This window comes from Hippocampus bargibanti, linkage group LG19, assembly GCF_051943395.1.
Source record: "Hippocampus bargibanti isolate YZ-2025 linkage group LG19, ASM5194339v1, whole genome shotgun sequence".
Taxonomy (NCBI): domain Eukaryota; kingdom Metazoa; phylum Chordata; class Actinopteri; order Syngnathiformes; family Syngnathidae; genus Hippocampus; species Hippocampus bargibanti.
This window is the reverse complement of record NC_142752.1, coordinates 459,891-473,954: the sequence shown is the minus strand read 5'-3', so window position 1 is coordinate 473,954 and position 14,064 is coordinate 459,891. Positions and strand designations below refer to the sequence as shown.

The window sequence follows — 14,064 nt, the reverse complement described above, 5'->3', positions numbered from 1 at the left end:
CCATTTCACAAGCTTTCAGGGACGGACGGCCCACCCAAAATGAATTTTCTGTCTAAGGCACTTGTGACAAATAACACTTTGGCGTTTGTGTCCTGCGTGTGTGTGTGTGTGTGTTTTTTTTTTTTTTTTTTTTATGGCAGGTTGGAGGCTTCGTTCTGCGCCGTTTCGTGACGCACCAAATGGTTGGAAAGAACACACATTTTCCACTGGATTTAAAACGTTGGACATTTGTTTTTATAGTTGTTGTTGTTCTCCCCACATGACTTGATTCATATTGAGAGTCTTGCAGTACCCCCAAAAAATATATAACTGCTGACATAAGCAGATTCTTTCTTTCCCCAGCTCACGATTAAAGATGCCGCAGTCTGCCAAGAGGTATTAAACACCGACAAAATGCCAATGCATTAAATTGACGGTACTGAACGAGGACTTTGGTTCTTTGTACCGATGGTGAGTTAATTCTTTCATGTGATTTCACACCACTGTACAACTACAAACAAGTATTGAAATACAGCGAGACCTTTGCTTACGAACTTAATTGGTTCCCAGACAAAGTGTGTCTCCCAAAAATTAATTTCCCATAGAAAACCATTCAAATGAGAATAATCCGTTCCCAGGTCCCCATAAAACAATTTTATACAAAATAAGCCTTAAAACTACACAACATATACAATGATACCTTGGCTTACGAACTTAATTGGTGCCCAGAAAGTGTATGTAAGGTGAAAAGTTCTTCTTCCAAACATTTATTTCCCATAAGAATCCATTCAAATGAGAATAATCCATTCGCAGGTCCCCATAAAACAATTTTGTACCAAATAAGCCTTGAACCTACACAACATATACCTTAGCTTACAAACCTATTCATTCATTTTGGATACATTTGTAACCATGTCCTGTTTTTATTTAATGGCCTTTGCATCATTCTATTTTCAGTTCATCCGAGGTCACGGCGTCCATCGTTTTAATCATGGAAGTCCTGGCCCCTTCCCCAACCCCAAGCAACTTAGTCGAAACTTTTCCCGAGGCATTCCGAGAGCGTTCCCGGGCCAACCTGGCAACTTTGGCTCTCCAGGGTCATTCCAGTCCTGGCGCGCTAGGCCTTCAAATGCCCGAGTTGCATCATCTGGCTTCTCTTGGGGCCTCCTTGATTAAAACCTTCTCTCTCGGCGAGCAGCGTTGATGAACAACAAGGTAAGGTTAAATATAAACCCCAAAAGTATTTGTGTATCTGTGCACGTGACCTTCATCACCGGAAGTTGTTAGCGGCTAGCAATCTATGCTAGCAGTTTGCAATTAGAACTCTATTTGTCCTTTTTCTTTTAGTGTGAATTACATATTAATTTTCATAAACAATAGTGGAAAAAAATGGAATAATTTAACAAAGCAGGTCACCTTTAAACTGCAGTGTGTCCGAGTGCCCCATTAGCCTGCCAGCTGTGTTTTTAAAATGTACCCAGAGAAAACCCACACGGCCACGGCAAAACCATGCAAAGCTCCACCCGGGAAGGCCGAAACCGTCATCCGACCTTGTCCTCTCTCCGGCGGCCTGATTATTTGCTGTCGGTTTTCCCTTTTGCGCTGGCGTGGCGTAGCCTTGTTGCTACCCCGTTAGCCTTAATTGACAGCATATGGGCAGCATTGAGGGTGGAATTTGTTTGCCAGAGGTGGCAAATCTAAGCTAAGTACGCGCTGGTGAATGCGTGTGCCTTTTATTGTGTCTTTGTTGGGTACGAGGGTGCATGTGAGGTTGCAAAAGTACAAGCGGAAGCAAGTATTTCCCCCTCAACTCAGTCAGATGGGGAATAGTAGTTGTCGCTAATGTAGACATAGCTAGCTAGCTAGACAGATAGCAAATAGATAGCCAATAAATAGTCAGCTATATAGCTACATGTGCTAATAGATAGCAAATGGATAGCCAAGCTGTGTTTTTGTTTTTTCTCCATAGTCCGTATTTGCAAACAAAAGATTTTGTTCATAAAATGACCTTGACTCGAAAGTGGCAGCTGCTCACTACTCCTTTTTTTTTACCCTTGCAGGGAGGTGAGGCGGCTTTCTTTGATGACTCCTTCAAAAGATTTCACCTATGAGGAAAAGGACGCGTGGATTCACAGGTCAGAATTTGACTGTAATGCCATGTCGGTCTAGGTAATAATAATAATAACAATAATAATAACAATAGTAACAGTAACAGTAGTAGTAGTAGTAGTAGTAATAGCAGTAGTAGCAGTAGTAATAGCAGTAATCCATTTAATTTCTAAGCGCCTTTCAAAGCCCTCAAGGACACTTTACAGTCAGACAAGGATAGGTACTATAATAAATGAAATACAATCACAAATAGAATACAATAAATAAAATACAGTTGTAAATAGAAACAAGAGAAAGAGCTACACGGAACTTAGCATACTGGTACTGGGACGCTATGTCCCACAAACGGACACCTCGTTGGTGTTTTTCGATGATCTCCTTCATCTGCTCGACCGTCATTTTCTTTTGTGTCCTCTTGGGCTTAACACGAGCCTGTGCTGGGGTCTTTTTCGGTCCTATAATTGCAAAAGTACTCCACTCGATAACAAACCACGTCTGCACTCAAAGAGAGTGGGTGTGAAAAAAGTAGTTTGCCAGCCACCGTGGCACCGCGTGGCTTGTTTCGTCCGCCGAAAACTACTTTGTTAGCCAAGACTTACATCCTCGCGAATGTAACGTTCGCGATGCTAAAGCGTTCGTAAGCCGACGTATTAAATTTTTTATCATGCTTGGAAACGTCCATTCGTGCCCTCGTCAGCCTTTTTCCTGCTTTGGTTTTGGTGTGACGGCGTATGAGCACGTTTTGTTCAAATCTTCAATTCATTTCAACTCTGGAGTGTTTGTTTCCATGGGCCCACTTTTTTTTCCCTGGTGGCTTGCGGGATGCGATTAGAGCCGATTTAACTTTCAGACCTCCGAATTACAGCAAGCCGCCTCCCCCTTATCCTCCCCGCCCCCCAATTCTTGACGACTCCAACGAGTCCTGTTTGTGGAACAACTTGGACTTGAGAGTTGTGTGTGTGTGTGTGTCCCTTGTAGATAATGCGACAGTAACATGTGTTATGTTTTGACTTTTGAAAGCGTGACGAAACGAAGAACTCTACTCAAAGGCGTTCAAATTAGAAATCTAGAACAATACCGGTGTCGGGGGGGTCGAGGCCCCCCTTTCGAGCGCCACTGTGACTTTTAATGAAGCATCATTGAGTTATTGAGGCTATAAATGCTCAGCTTGTCTCTGCACTAACATTTGTGAAGTGGATAAGGGAGGGTCTGTTTGCTGCCGTGTGTGTGTGTGTGTGTGTGTGTGTGTGTGTGTGTGTGTGTGTGTGTGTGTGTGTGTGTGTGTGTGTGTGTGTGTGTGTGTGTGTGTGTGTGTGTGTCCCCAAAGGGGGGCCAGTCTCGGGTCCGCCTCATTTGGTTCTTTGTTAATCCGCATTGAGCATTGAGAGGAAATACGGGGATGAACAAGTTGTACTTCTGCAGCCTCGTCGACGGCTAGGTGTGTTTTAAGACCCCCCCCCCCCACCACCACCCGCTCAATCAGGCACACCTGAACAATCCCCCCCCAAAAAATCCGCACCCGCACTAAAATGATCTTGCCCCCACCCTGTCCACCCTCCCTATCATCATCATCAACATCAACAACAACAAAGCAGTTTCTTCTTCTGCTACTGCAATCGGCGTTTGCATTTCCGAGCAGTGCGCATTTCCTGTGGCGCGACCCCCCCCCCCCCATCCCCCCCCCTCCTAGCGGCTCCGTTTCGGTACAACAACGAATTTGGCATATGGTGACAATTACAATGAAAGCGCAATAATTAAGGGGGTGATTAAATTCACCCCGAAATAGTTTTGTAAGTTGAATGTGTGAAACAGGAGTGCCATTCATTTCAGCCTTGCCAGTCAAATTCTTTACACGTGTTGAGCAAAGTGCCAAACCTGTAAATTTCCATTGAGTTGCATCGGAGAATGGGACGTTTGTTGTTGTTCACGCGGAAGAATTTCAACAATGATGACATCATGATTAAATTTGTGGTTATCGTACGTTATGTTTTCTATGCCAGGATAGGGTCAAAGGTCATGCCGCGACACTTTAAGTTGAACTCATGCACTGCCAGATGATGTGCATAAATGTGTCCACTCCAGTGCCAGGGTTTTTGTCACTGTCACTCCAATTCCAGGACCCACAGAATATTCAGTTTTTGGACTACATATACATCCAAGAGTGACATGCTGGCTTGCTGGCCAAAATTGTCGTACGCGTTGGCGGCCTGCTCGCGCGTTGCGGTTGTAGGTCGTGGTCGTAAGTTGAGCTGGTCGTAAGTTGGATGTTACCTGTATATATTTCCCCTCTTTGACATGTGAGGGGGGGGGGGGGGGGTGTTGAAAGAATGCGCATTTTTTTTTTTTTTTTTTAATCATTTGCTGTATTTCGGCCGTAAAGTCATGAGGCCGCCGATGGGCCGCAAGCCGTAGTTTGGACACCACCGCTTACAAAACAAACCCCGACCAAAAAACCACAACAAGCCCACATAGCTGTTTGAGGTTTACGGGATGCAAAAAATGCAATAACCCAGTCCAGCGCTATATTACCTTGAGCTGGATTTCCCCGCGCCGCTTCGGAGGGGTGATTTTGAACACCGGGGGGTGTTTTGGGCTCCTTTCTAAAGGCGCGTTCATTTCCTGCGGCCGTCACGCAACCCAAGACCCAGACGCCGGCCATAAAAGTCACAAAAACCCCCATAGATTGGAGGCAAAGCAGACCCTCCGACAGACCGACGCACAGGTTTCGGCTTACGCTCGCTAGCTGGCTATCTATTAGATATCTATACAGCTAGCTAGCTATTTGATATCTATTAGCTAGATAGTTAGACAGCTAATAGATAGACAGCTAACTATCTCCCTAATAGATATCAAGTAGCTAGCCATCTAGCTTTCTATTAGCTGTCTCGCTAACTAGCTAGCTATTTATTGGCTATCTATCCATCACCAATCCATCCACCAATTTCAAAGTGAGTTAGCGAGCGTGCTAACGGACCTCGTCTCCAAATGAGGTTGAGGGGCCCTCTCGGTAGACATTTGGCACCCGTCGTACCCGACGTGGTTTTGACAAAAGGGGGCGCATGCGTTCGCCATCACTTTTGTTTTTGCCTCGCACGCGCAAATGAACTTTATTTGAACGTTTTCAAAGTAACATGACGTCATCTGATGATGTCGTGCCATTTTTCACTCGCCGAAAAGATTTCTGGAGCATTTTTTGGGGTCTGAAAGCTCAAAATGGTGGAAAAAGCAATATTCCGCTGACCCCCCACCCCTTCATCTGTTAATGCTTCTTATTGCCTTTTTTTTTTTAGGATAAGGAGGGGGGCGGGGTTAAAAAAATATACCTGTTTTTGATTTTCTGGCAATGTGATCGTGTGCGCCGTAGTGAGAGAGCTCATAAACAAAATAAGCTAGCAATCTGTTCTGTAATGAATCCTTGAATCCATTTTGATTCCACCTGGCACTTTTATGATGCACCTCGGCAATATTTTGCAAAGAAACTTCACTCGAGTCACTTTTGTTTGAAAATGACTGCAGATGAAGTTGAAGGACAATTCACACCATGCGGGCCAGATAGAAGCGGTTTGGGGAGGGGGTGGAGAAGGGGTTGCAGCAACAGCTTCTGGGCAGCAGATGCTTGTATCATTTCAATTGGCGGATGGGTCGCCATCAGCTCGGTGCCATTGATGGCGTTGTCGTGAAGAATGACGAGCGATGCCCGAGCCACTTCATCTGGCTCCTCTCCATAGGAGCGAGACTCTCACCGGGATGAGAGAGAGAGCGAGACCCTGACTGGTATGCCCGAGCCACTTCATCTGGCTCTTCTCCGTGTGAGAGAGAGAGAGACACTCACTGGTATGCCCGAGGCTCTTCATCTGGCTCGTCTTCATGTGGGAGTGAGACTCTCACCGGGATGTCCGAGCCACTTCATCTGGCTCTTCTCCGTGTGGGAGTGCGACCCTCACCGGGATGCCTGAGCCACTTTATCTGGCTCCTCTCCGCATATTAGTGGGACTCTCACCGGGATGCCGAGCCACTGCATCTGGCTTCTCTCCGTGTGAGAGCTTCTTAGCTGATTTCAAGAGCTTTGTCAGGTCTGAATAGCACTTTATCGGCACCCCCGCTAGAGAAACCAAAACCGGAACAAATTCGGTAATGGCGCTCCACGTCATATTTTCCATTCCCGAATCAATTCCGGCGAATGAGTTAAAAACTTAGCGTTTTGGGCCTTTTATGTCCGATGCAATTCGATGTCGCGGTGATCCAATTAGGGCGCAAATTGGAAACAAGCTGCCATCAATGCGCTTGGCCTGTTTTTCATGTGACAGCATCACATGGAAGTTGTGCGACTGCGTGTGTGTGCGCATTGTAAGAATAAGCGAGTCTCAAAGCTACGACAAATTCACTTTTCCATAAAAGACGCCACCAAAGTCATCCAAAGTTTGGCAGCAGTGTTGGATTTTGGGCGGAATCGCCAGCCTTTCACCTGCTTGCTCGCCTCTCCAACAATTGCCACCGAAGCATTGAAACAAAAGGGCGAGCGAGCGAGCGAGCGAGCGAGGCAGCCGTTGGCATCCAACAAGTGAAGCAATGCCAGCTTCTGATGTGAGAACCGACTGCACATGGCGCGGGGGGGGAGGTGGCGTGGGCAGAGAGGCGCTCAGTCGTCCATTTAAACTGCAGAGCGTTGTTTTTCTGTGTCTTTGTTAACACAGCCTTGAGTGAATGTCCCCATCTTGACAAAAGAAGTGGGCAAAAACACACCACGCTAGCTCTTTCCGAACAGAATACAGATACGCTAACGTTACATCACCTCCAAAATGGGGAGAAAACCTTTCCCCCAGCCAACTCAGTCTTGCTTCTCCCCAGCCACTTCTTCCGGCTCTTCCTGGTGAATCACGAAGGGTTCCCAGGCTAGCTATTGGTGACATCGTTCGTCTCTCCAGCCTGTCCTGGCATGCCCGGAACACCTCACCAAGGGAGGGAGGGGTTCAGGAAGCATTCTAATCGGATGCCCCAGCCACCTCATCTTAATTCAGAATAATCATAATAATCATCATCATAATTTAAAAAATAACAAATAAATAATACATAATACATAATAAAAAAAAAAAAAAAATAATCAGAATGATGATTAATAATTAATTAATTTAATTAACAAGCTAGCTATCTATTAGTTATCTATTAGCTAGCTAGCTAACTTTCTATCTATTCGCTATCTAACTAGCTTGCTGGCTACCTGGCTAGATATATATATATATTTGCTATATATTAGCTATCTAACTAGCTAGCTATCTATCTATTGGCTAGCTAGCTAGCTAACTTTCTATCTATTTGAGTTATTCTGAGTTGAGTGAATGCTGGCTCATGCTGCTATCTATTAGCTATCTATCTCGCGAGCTATTTTATGTATTAGCTAGCTAGCTAACTTTCCATCTATTTGAGTTATTCCGGGTTGAGTGAACGCTGGCGCGTGTGGCTGCCGCTGCTCACCCACAGAAAAAAACTAATCCTGTGACTGTAAAGTGACCTTGAAAGTTTTGAAAGGCGCTTAGAAATGAAAGGTATTCATATTCTTATTATGAACATTTCCCATCAATATTTTCGGCGTATCGAAATATTGCGCTTCACCGACACGTACGGCGCCGACGGTTCAACCGCCCGTCGATTGATTGACAGCTGTCGGCGCGTAGCCGATTAGCGGCAAGAAGCGTGTTTCTCTTCAGCTAGCGGCTTTGCACGATTTTCCGTTTGTTTATGATGCAGTTAACTGCCTGCGACGGTGTTTATGAACCGCAAGCGTTGGCTTTCGCCGTCCCGTACGCGCACTTTGTCGGCTGCGCTCCATCAAAGGCGGAAATCTCGCACTCCTGTCACCAATTCCAGTTTCACCCACTTGGGAGAAGGCCTTAACCCACAATCATCGGGGAAAAAAAGGCTCCTGGATACACGCTTACATATATGAATAATAATAATGATGCATTACATTTAGAAGCGCCTTTCAAAACTCTCAAGGTCACTTTACAGTCACACGATGAGTTTTTCTGTGGGTGAGCAGCGGCGGCCACACGCGCCAGCGTTCACTCAACCCGGAAGTCACTCAAATAGATAGAAAGCTAGCCAGATAATAGATAGCTATCTAGATAGCTAATACTGAGCCAGCTAATACGTCAAGTAGACTCTTGGAAATCCTGATGAAAACGATTTTAAGGGGGGGACTCTGAGGGGTTGCCTTTCTTGGCTAGCTAATAGATAGCTAGCCAGCCAGCTACATAGCTATCTAATAAATCGCTCGCTAGCTTTTAGTCCTTTTCATCCAAACGGGCGAAAAAGTTTTGAACATCCATATGAGCAGCTTTTATCGCTCACTAAATGCTAATAAAGCTAACCGCTAACGATGACTCACGAGGCAGGACGTTAAAAGTGGACCTCATTTTGGGGATTTCCAAAATAAAACAAATGAACATTTGCCGATTCCCCCAAAGGTCTTCGTTGCACATTTTTGGTTCAAACAGCAGGGGGGGTTTGTGACTCAAGTTTCAGAAATAACCCCACCTGCTCCTCCCACTTTTTTTTTTTTTTTTTTTTGCTTTGTGCAATCTTTGCCACCTAACATACTCATCGTGCATGCGTGAAAGGGGGTTAGGTTGGGCGGGGGGGGGGGGGGGGGGGGGTGTCAAGATATTTCCATAAGCACTCATACGTAAACACGCAGCGCCGACAAATAGAGACGTCATTTGGCCACGCTGCCGCTTTTGTGTCACCATTTTGTCCCCCTCGTGTGTCCTCTGTGACACGATGGGACAACAGCAACTTGTCGCCGTGGGAATTGACAGGAAGAACTCATTTTTTTCTATTGCCTTCCTTCCTTCCTTCCTTCCTTTTTTTGTTGCCTTCTAGCTGATGTTAACTCCTTCACTGCCAATTTATTCGGGGATTAAAAATATGACGTAGAGCACCGTTTTGTTTTTTCCTGCGGGGGTGCTGATAAAGCTCTGGTTAGACCTCTGGCAATGTTTTTTCCTTTTCCACAAGGGGGCAGTATTTGCCCTTTTTTTTCATGTTAGCGCTTTGTTAACGCTTCAGCTGTTGTTAAAGCGCTATATAAAAGCAATATGTATTGCATTTTGTACACCTGCCCTCATTTCAAGCTCAGATAACTCCAGACCAATATTACTTAGGAATTAACTTTTTTTCTAATGGAAGAAGAGAATCTAAGGTTTTGAATGCTATAATGAATGTTGATGTGGTCCTAAAAGTCAATATGGTGTGGCTTTGGCAATTTGAGTGACAATGAGAAAAAAAAAGTTTCCCGACGCGTCGTCCGCTTGGCGGCAAACAATGGCGGGAAGCCGAGAGAGCGCCGCCGCGGCAGGAAGGAGCGCCACCTCATCTGCTTCCTCTCCACCACGTCGGGATGGAGGCCCCCCTCCGTCCCTCCCCCCAAAAAAGTCTTTCGATGGAGTGCGCCGGAATGTGGCGACGGAGCGTCGTCATAACACTCGCATTCCTTTTGGCCACTGAGAAGCGAAATGCAATTAGCACCTATTAGAGAAAGACGCCCGCAGACGACCTGTCAGGCTCGTCGGGCGAGGGGGGCGGGGCTAACACAACTCTTACTTTTATAAGAATAATAATAATAATAATAATGCATTTAATGTCCAAGCGCCTTTCAAAACTCTCAAGGACACATAACAGTGCTCCACGTCATATTTTCACTTCCCGAATCCGAATTTGGGAATGGCGCTCCACGGATGGATTGTGGCCAAAGCCCAACAAAGTACATGCCGAGTTATCGGGATGAAATCGGAGGCTTCTTTTCTCCTCCCGGGCCCCAACCACTTCTTTTTGGTACGGGATGTATCTCAGCACCTGGCGCCGGCGGGGGGCACAAGCTCAACCTTGCGCAGATTGTTTTTCCAAGTGGGAGCGGAGGGAGTCACCTTACCGTTGTTGTTGTTGTTGTGCTATCGCCCGCCGGGCCCTCCGCGAGGCCCCTCGGAGGTCCCGCAACAAACAACGTTGCGTGTGATCTTTCTTCAAGCCAACAAACCTTTGGAACGTACCGCAAGTCAAAGCCATAGAAAGGGGAGAGTTTGCCCGGTTCAACTTGCGTCAAATTCCACCACTTTCACAGGTGTCCAACCGAAGGCCCGTGGGCCAAATCTGGCCCGCCACCTCATTCTATTCGGCCCATGACAGCAAATCAAACTTGGAAAATTCCACGCTCATCTAGCTAGCTAGCGACCAGACTAGTTCACTAGCGAGCTACCTAGCTCACTTTTTATTCAGCTAGCTGGCTAATCCCTGATGCGAGGTGTCCAAGTCACGGCGCAGGGCCCGAATCTGGCCCACCGCCTCATTTTATTCGGCCCGTGAAAGCAAATGAAACTTGTGGTCACTTTACAGTCACAGGATCAGTTTTTCTGCGGGTGAGCAGCGGCAGCCACATGCGCCAGCGTTCATTCAGAAGTAACTCAAATAGATAGAAAGCTAACAGATGGCTAATAAATAGCCAGCTAGACAGTTAGCTAACTAGCGAGATAGCCATATTGCTAATAAATAGCCACCTACATAGCTAGCTAGCTATCCAGATAGCTAATAGATAGCAAATAGATATCAAACAGCCAGCTAGGTAGCTAGATAATAGATTGCAAATGGATAGCAAATAGCTAGATAGCAAATAGATAGCAAATGGATAGCTAGATAGGTAGCTAAATGGATAGCAAATAGATAGCTAGATAGATAGTCATGATTTTTGGACTTGAACAAATGACGTTGACACCCTTGAAAACTACCCCCGATGTGTCAAGGTTGCCCCCACGCCCTCCCCGAACATTCTGGAAATGAAATGTGGCAATTTGTTGCCCGCGTTTGGGGTCTTGGGAACCGGCGCCTCTTTGCGTTCTCTGCTATTGTTCGTCTTCAGGATGTCCTTGAGGAAGGTCAGAGGAGAAGCTTTCTCTCTTATTGTTTGGACGTCAGCCAGGAGGTCCGCGACTCCTCTTGCGCTAACTCATGAACAGACAGCGCAGCTTCGCTTACCTGTGACTGTATTGGATTTTAAGGATCTTAAATATGTCAGTCTTACGGGTAAAGATGGAAATGTGCGACTCAATTCTGTCTATTTGGTTAATTACTGTCGTGACATTATGTTTTTGCTAACTAGCTAGCTGGCTATTAGCTGTATAGCTATCTAGGTGGATAGCTATCGAGCTACCTATCTATTAGCTATCTACTAGCTGGCTAGCTAGCTTTCTATCTATTAGCTATCTACTAGTTGGCTGGCTAGATTTCTATCTATTTAACTTTCTTTTATCTATATAGCTATCTAGTTGGCTAGCTATCTAGCTACTTATCTGTTGGCTATCTATTAGCTATCTAATTGCTGGCTAGCCAGCTTTCTCTCTACTTAGCTTTCTATTAGCTATATAGCTATCTAGGTGGTGAGCGACCATTGCTACGTGTGGCTAAGGGTGTTTCTGTGTTGTCTAAGCAACGGTCTCAGGCAATAGAAGAGGTTGAAAAACTTCAGTTGATTTGGATTAACGAAAAGCAGCTAGCAGGGGACAGTGTGAGTGAGGGTATAATCGCCGAAAAAGCACGCCAACTTCACTCGGATATCATCAAGAGGCAACGACATCAACGACCATCACAAAGGTCAATAAAACGACTTTATTATACTGTACCGTTTATTTCTTTGATTAGAATATAACAGGACATTTATTATACATAAAATAAGGTATATTTTTGTACTTTTAAGGCATATTTAGTAGAAAATGATGTTTTATGGGGACCTGGGAACGGATTATTCTTACTTTAATGCTTTCTTATAGGAAATAAATATTTGGAAGACTAACTTTTCGCCTTACACACACTTTCTGGGAACCAATTAAGTTTGTAAGCTGAGGTATGACTGTATTTGTATTTTTTTGGCGTGAGTTGCCGGGCCACCGAGACAATCGGCTTCCCACGTCCTTTCAAATCGTGCTTGGAAACATCTGTCCTCGCTTCCATTTCCTGCGCTCTGTGTTCTCACTTAATGGAGCCTGTCGAAGGCCGAGAACTCCAAGGGAACCTTTTGATGGTTGCGCGTGTGTTTGCGTGGACGTTGTTGGGGTGGCGACGGCATCCGTTAGCCAAGCCGTGACGGCGTTTATTACTCTCACGGAAAGGGAGCCACATGGAAACAGAAGGACGGCTTTTTTGTAACGATGGATGGTCCATATTACAAGAACACTCACTGAGTTGTACAGTGATACCTTAGCTTACCAACGCTTTAGCTTACAAACTTTTCGCTTTACGAACATTACATTTGCGAGCATAGTCTTGGCTGGCGGACTAGTTTTCCACACCCCCTTTCTCTAAGTGCAGACATTGTTTGTTATCAAGTGGAGTACTATTGCTGTTATGGGACCCAAAAAGACCCCACCACAGGCTAGTGTTAAGCCGAAGAGGACACAAAAGAAAATGACGGTGGAGCACAAGAAGGAGATCATCGAAAAACACCAACAAGGTGTGCGTTTGTGTGACTTAGCGTGCCAGTACCAGTGTGCTAAGTCCACCATTACTATGTGTGGCTAAGGGTGTTTCTGCGTTGTCTAAACAACTGTCTCGGGCAATAGAAGAGGTTGAAAAACTTTTGTTGATTTGGATTAATGAAAAGCAGCTAGCAAGGGACAGTGTGAGTGAGGGTATTATCGCCCAGAAAGCACGGCAACTTCATTCGGATATCATCAAGAGGCAACTACATCGACTATCACAAAGGTCAATAAAACGACTTTATTATACGGTACAGTTTATTTCTTTCATTACAATATAATAGCATATTTATTATACATAAAAAGGGTATATTTTGTGTAGTTTCAAGGAATATTTTGTTGAAAATTACGTATTATGGGGACCTGGGAACGGATTATTCTCATTTTAATGGTTTCTTATGGGAAATAAATGTTTGGAATACACACTTTTCACATTACACACGCTTTCTGGGAACCAATTAAGTTTGTAAGCTGAGGTATCACTGTCATATTGTCATATTCGGAGTCCGATTTTGAAATAGGGTGTTTTGCAGCGTTGTGGGCGTGAGCATAGCTAACCTCCAAGAAGAGACCCGTTGGTGACCAAACTTCCTTCTCTGGAGATTTGCGTCAAAAAACGTGAGCTTGTTAAATTGTTTTAACTTAATTTAAAATTTCCAAGATGTCATCTTTTTTTTTTTTTAATGGCCGGTCATTGAATTAGCCGATCCCCGAGCGGAGTATCAAACTCGATAAAAGTCTGTTTTAATGAGGAGGGTGCGCTTCTTTTGTGTAGGGGGGCCAAGTTAGGGGGGTGGGGCGGGGTGGGTGTCTCACAGTGCTTTTGTAAACACCAAATGTGGATGGTTGGGTTAGTGGTCATCTGTCCATTTCCTGTCGAGGTTCTGTGGGAATACTTCCCATGTTGACATCGTGTACAATGTCACACTCGTCTGACATGAAGTCAGTCCGTGTCACATCCCTAGCAAGAATCAAAATGGCGGTTTTAACCATTGAACCAGTGGGAGGGTGTGGATTTCATGGCTAGGCCTTCAGTAGTGCTACATCGGAATCCATTCAGACTGAAAACATGGTGCTGTGATTTACTACGTCATCCACTAGGGGCTAGCGTTAGCCACGGAAAATAACTGAGCGACCTTTATTCATGATTTGTTTTTCTTGAAATCTGCAACCAAATCCATTTTTTCTCCTTTAGCCATTGTAGCTTGACAAAAGCGCTATTAAATCGACACAACAATATATTTGCTTATGCAGCTCGCTACCAATACAGTGTGCTAGCTCTGTCCAGTATGCGCTTATCAGTAAGCGGCTAGTGATACCATGACTGGCTGGTGACTAGCCAATCATGACACTAGCCATTTATAGTGTGCAAAAACTCTGACATTGACACTTATTTGATGTATTATTGTATTCTATTAATAATCTATTAGCTAGGTAGCTGGCTGGCTGGCTGGCT

General features: G+C 45.0%; 1 protein-coding gene across 6 annotated transcripts in view; it reads left to right on the top strand.

Moving 5' to 3' along the window:
* Positions 1–105: 105 nt before the first annotated feature.
* Positions 106–14,064, top strand: part of cep85l (centrosomal protein 85L) — a 35,864-nt gene continuing 21,905 nt past the window's right edge. For 4 of the 6 annotated variants that reach the window (XR_016118516.1, XR_016118512.1, XM_089022425.1 and 1 more), the window contains exons 1-4: positions 106–219; positions 343–450; positions 937–1,194; positions 2,040–2,114. Coding sequence is in view for 2 of the 6 variants with exons in the window: in XM_089022425.1 (XP_088878551.1) it covers positions 2,062–2,114 (53 nt within the window). In the remaining 4 variants the exon portion in view is untranslated. Of the gene's footprint in view, positions 1,195–2,039; positions 2,115–14,064 lie in introns of all 6 variants that reach the window. The other 2 variants (XR_016118514.1, XR_016118513.1) reach the window with 2 other exon arrangements.